This window comes from Poecilia latipinna, unplaced genomic scaffold (genome assembly GCF_001443285.1).
Source record: "Poecilia latipinna isolate Pla-1442-1.1 unplaced genomic scaffold, P_latipinna-1.0 Scaffold3501, whole genome shotgun sequence".
NCBI lineage: Eukaryota > Metazoa > Chordata > Actinopteri > Cyprinodontiformes > Poeciliidae > Poecilia > Poecilia latipinna.
Window position 1 is genome coordinate 6,648 of NW_015116117.1, and position 5,528 is coordinate 12,175.

Consider the following 5,528-nt stretch of genomic DNA (forward strand, 5'->3'; position numbering starts at 1 on the left):
AAAATTAATACCTACATTTTAAGTTTCACTGAGTTAACGCAGCTATGGATGACATGTAAAAGGTTAGTCTTTTTGCCCCCCAGCGTTGTATGCCTGCGTGAAATTTGCGTATGTCTAATAACATCCAATAACATGCATGGTGTCTAAGTCATAAGTCAGTGCCTCACCAGCAATGAACCTCACTGCACGTCACTTATATATATACATATATATATACATATATGTGTGTGTGTGATATTAATATCTCCCTGTAAGACTAAAGTCTAACTTTCTACAGTTGGAACGAAATCCTTAAACTATCAGCAGGTTTTCTGCAATTTTCTTCTTTGTTTTTAGTTTGTATCTCAGAAGTATTAGGTTAAGGGCTAAATTAGATTGAAGAACTTAACACACTTGTGTTTCAGGGCTGGATCCACTCTATTATTTTTAAAGTCTCTTACTTATTTCTGCAGAGGCAGGGCACAATAAGTGTGTTATCCTCGTGTTTCAGAATAGAGAATAGAGTGGTGGGACATATGCTCAGAATCACAGAAAGGTGCAGTTCTAGTAACCCCAGAGGAATGTGTGCCATCCATAAATCTGGCTGCTTGGCTGCTGCTGGGATGGAAGCTGCCCAGCCTACTCCGTCGCTCTCATGCATTTCTAGACATTCAGGATAGAACACACCAGAATACCAGATCCAGTTAGTCAGGCACATCACAGGTTAAACAAAAGGCCACCAGTGTCCTGCTGCTTTCATGCCACAGCCAGAGGAATCCTCAGTTTTCCAGCTGCTGACATTCATTTTCTATTTTTTCCCTTCTTTTTTCCATTTTTCCTGGTGCTGTCCAACAGGTGGGGTTGTTTAACTTCCGTCCATCTGTGCGTCCTGTCCCACTGGAAGTTCACATTCATGGTTTCCCAGGACAACACTACTGTCCCCGAATGGCCAGCATGAACAAACCCACTTTCCAAGGTCCAGCTGCACATTCACATTCATGTCTTCATATAGTCATTAGCAGTCATCTTCTGTGTCAGATACTGTGAGATCAGGTTCTAAAAGGTTTTAAGCAAAAATATTTGTCTAACATTTAGCATTACAGAGAAAACAGCTGCTGATATAGAAAGCATTAACATATGTATGTTTTTATGTTAAATTATGCCTTTGGATGTGGGACTTGAAAATTGCTATTCAAACCTAAGAAGTATTAGCCAATATATTTCTGACATTTCTTTGTAGCAATACGCAGTCATTCACCTGCCAAGCCAGTGCTGATTTTTGTGTCATCAAGAAGACAAACCCGTCTGACTGCCCTGGACCTGATTGCCTATCTGGCCACAGAGGACAACCCCAAGCAGTGGCTGCACCAAGACGAGAGTATGGTATGTTGACACTCTCTCCTGTTTCCAAACCGCAGTAATCAGCCTTCATTCAGAGAAACGATTACAGATTTGTTCAACTACCAGCATCATATCTGAAGATCTGATCACACTGGGCTGGCCAGCTAGACTGATTACTTTAAGGATTATAACTCTTTTTTTGCATGTTTAATTTGGCAAACCTTCACAATAAAAGCCTCATCAAAGTAGTAAAGCTAATGACATGCATCAAAAACACAACAGTCTGAATTCAGGCTGTAGCTTAAACTTGCTGAACAGGGATAACTACAGCCCGAGTGTATTGGTGAGTTTGTGATTAAAATATGACAAATATTATACTGCTGCTGCTAATAATCAAAATAGTAGTATCATTGGTGTTGAATATGGATTGATATCAGAGTAAGCTTTTTTTGAAAGTTGTTTTGTTTTAAAATGCTCTTTAACAAATTAAATAGTTTTGAGTTAGACCAACACTTTGAAATGCCATTGTCTTCGGAATGGCATTTGGGACAGTTGGCAAAGGTGTGCCAACTCATGAGAAAATATTGAGAAATTGCATTTGCCTTTCCTGTTCCATGCTTTTTTTCTGCAAGAGCTACACTTTCATATTTTTATACAATTGGGATTTTTATAATATAGTAGAAATATTTTTTTAATGGACTCTTTTCACGACGTCAGACAACATCCGTTTTGACAGTGTATCTTTAGTTCCGGTGTGTGGAGTTAACGCTGTTTCTGGACTCTAAAGCAGCTGCCACAAATATGATTTTAAGATGCATCACTATTTTGCAAACAATTTTTCTTCATCAACATAATCTAAACTGGACAAATTCCTCTCTGAATGATACCAGTTTGACTACGAAGGTACATGTTTTGGTTTTTTCTGGCTGTTAGTTGATATGCTAGGATAGCAATAGTAATTTGTTAGCTGGCTAGCATTACATAGCCTTTCTGTTTTGGAAATAAAATGTATTTAGGCTCTAATCTTAATCAGATTTTTATAGTATAGACTGGGGTTGCCACCCGTCACGTAAAATGCATGATCGTATTAACCCCTCCTCACGTCATATGCTAGTTTCACCACCCGCTCAGTAGCGACATTACCTGTAGTCTCAAGTCCAAAACTTGACAGTTATGCCAAACACCCGCTACTCCATCATGTCCTGAGAAATCAAACTCCTGCTTCGATAGAGACAGGAGTAGGAAGACACTGTCATAGATAGATAGATAGATAGATAGATAGATAGATAGATAGATAGATAGATAGATAGATAGATAGATAGATATTAAAGTTTCATTGGAGAAATGTGATGGGCTATATATACATATGAAACCATGTACAGTGTTTAATATAATTATTACATAGATGTTTGCAAGAAACAGCCACAAACCTTATGTCTTTGTTCCACAATGGCAGCTTTAATTTTAGCATTTCCTCTCCTCCACATACTTTGTTGCCAGATGTGTAAAATTTACAAAAAGAAGCAATTTAAATGTAAAAGTTGCACATATGTAGATTACTCAAGAGAAGCTATTTACAATAATTTTTACAGAACTCTACACAACATCAATTCATTTATTAATAGATGCATATAGATATTAATTACAGGATAGATACACAAAGATTTCATTTCTAACACAGCTGCTTGCAGTAATGAGTGTTCATCCAAGAAGTGTGGCTTGCAGGAGCAGGGAGGCTCTGTACTGGTTTATCTCCTTTTAAATCAAGAGGCCCCTGATAGGTTGACGTTAGGCAGCAGATGTCCCACAGCTGATTGAACCTACCATGGACAGAGGAACAAGACCATCCCAGATATGGTAGGTTGTTAGGTAGGCTACTATTGAGAAAGATGGACACAACAAAACAAAAGGAGAAATTATGAATCACATCAGAATATGTAAATTATTTGGCAGATAGAGTTTAAGTCAATATTTAAAATGCTTTTCTAAACACCAGTGTTGGAAGATGTCAGTGATTTTAGTGAAACATTTAACAATACAGCACTGACAGGCAGCGGTGTTTATGTTTCCTAACTGTGGCTAAAGCTGCTGCTTGCTGGTTTACTCTCCGATCAGAGGCTGGTTCCTTTAAATGCAGTTGGAGAATGGTGAATTGACAATGACTGATAACGGCTAACACTTAAATACTGTTTTATTAAAGTTAATACAGAAAGTGAACCTCTAAACGTTACAGCACTGACAGACAGCGGTGTATATATTTCCAACTGTGGCTAAAGCTGCTGCTAGCTGGTTTACTCTCCGATCGGAGGCTGTTTATTATATACAGAGATAGAGAATGGTGGATTGACAATGAGTAATAACGGCTATCTAACACTTAAATGCTGTAATTAACCTTACTTTTTATTATATCCTTAAGATAATGAGTATCCGTTAATTTTTCAATCAGGTTTCCTGAGGCAAAATGACACTGGAAGTAAAGATATACCTCTTAGAGTTATGGGGGCCATTGTTTGACATCACTGTGAAAAGGGTCTATTGTCCTTCAGTGGGAAAATTCAGATGTAACGACAGCATTGTGGTAGGTTTACACAGATAAAAAAAATATTAAAATAATAACTATAGAATAATGTACTGTACAGTAAGGACAAGATTATGACATAAAAATAATGTGCAGTTATCAGAAATAGTGCACAATTTTCTTTCCTCTAAATAAAAGCCATGATATATGTTTGTAATATGGTCCATTCTTAGTTACAAACACAGAATTAAAACTTTGTCTTTGAAATGTTCTGTTTTAGTTAAAAATGTTTGGGTTACTAAATATTTTAGAATAATTTTTCACTGCAATCTTTAAGGCGTTTTGCCCCTTCTTTGAAAAATAGCTCAAGCCTATTCAGAACATGAAAACATTTTTGCGAGGTCATTCACACATCTAGTCAACTACATGTGTGGAATAAAGATGCACTTAAAAGTTGTAAGACAGTAGCTTTTGAGTTGGAGAATGCTGATCTAAACTGTTCCACTATAGCCCTATCTTTATAACTGTTTGGTGCAGTTTTCCTGCTGGAATCTGAACTACCACCCAAAAGACAAGCTGGACTTTTTATGGCTTTCTTTCATCGTTCCAGTCTTCCATAAAGACCAAATTTATTGACTGTGGTCTTGTTGGTATGTTTGTGTAGGTATATCTCTTCCTCTAATTAAGCACTAAGGTATTGTCCTATTGTTGAAGCAGCTTCTCCACAGTTAAAATGGGCTTTATGGCTGCTTCTCTGATTGTTTTACTTGCTCATTCTGTCAGTATAAGTCTTGGTAGGTTACAATTCTGTATGTTGGATTGTTTTAACTAAATGTCCCAAGTCTTGGAATATGTCTATAACTAGGGGAGCAGCAATTTACCAGTGCTGATTTCTTTAATTATAGGAAATGGGTAATCAGTTGATACGTATTTGTGAAGCCGATCATATCCCTCGATCTTATCTATCTCAGCAATGGTCTAAAAATCAACCACTGTCCTCTTCTGCTCTCCTGTATGACAGGGGTTTGACTGTTAGCCCTTACCCTAACCCCATCCCACCAGGTCATGTCTCCACCCTTGCGTTTAGCAATAGTCACCCCACTTTTGCCAATTCAGCGACTTTCTTGCTATATTTAGTGACATTTCAGACAAAAAAAAAACATTTGTCTTTGCCAAAATCAAAATCTGTAGGTCAGACTTTTTAACGATTGTTAATCTGTGATCAACCAGAAAACTGCAGTCTGTGCATCCCTATCTATAACCTAACCCTGCTTTAAACTTGTCCACAACTTTCTTCCTGACCTGTCTGCTCCTTCCTGTGGCTTTCTCAGAGTTGTTAGTTTGTTCACTAATCTTCTCATGCAAACACTTGAGGACTTTAAAGGATAGATTTGTGGTGAGGTTAGTTTACATTGATTAATTTAATCTCCTAATTAATTCTGGAAAAACAACTGGTTATGAGAATGGTGAATGAAAATATGTGGTGTTTCCAATTTGTATTTCCAAAAATCCCCCAAAACCTATGTATAATTTTTGTTCGACTTCATAATGATGTGCTGTTGACCTGTCCCAAACATTCATGAGTACTTCTGTAAAGCATTTTAGACTAGACCTATTGCGATAAACAATAAATCAATCACATGATAAATTAGCGGTTCTCAACGTGGGCGGTACTGCCCCCCGGGGGGCA

General features: G+C 37.5%; 1 protein-coding gene across 1 annotated transcript in view; it reads left to right on the plus strand.

The window, feature by feature from the left end:
* LOC106941114 (activating signal cointegrator 1 complex subunit 3-like) overlaps positions 1-5,528 on the plus strand; it is a gene marked incomplete at both ends in the record, with an annotated part of 42,953 nt that overhangs the window by 6,136 nt on the left and 31,289 nt on the right. Inside the window, 2 exons of the mRNA XM_015024054.1 lie at positions 835-955; positions 1,220-1,362. Of these exons, the coding sequence (XP_014879540.1) occupies positions 835-955; positions 1,220-1,362 (264 nt within the window). The remainder of the gene's footprint in view (positions 1-834; positions 956-1,219; positions 1,363-5,528) is intronic.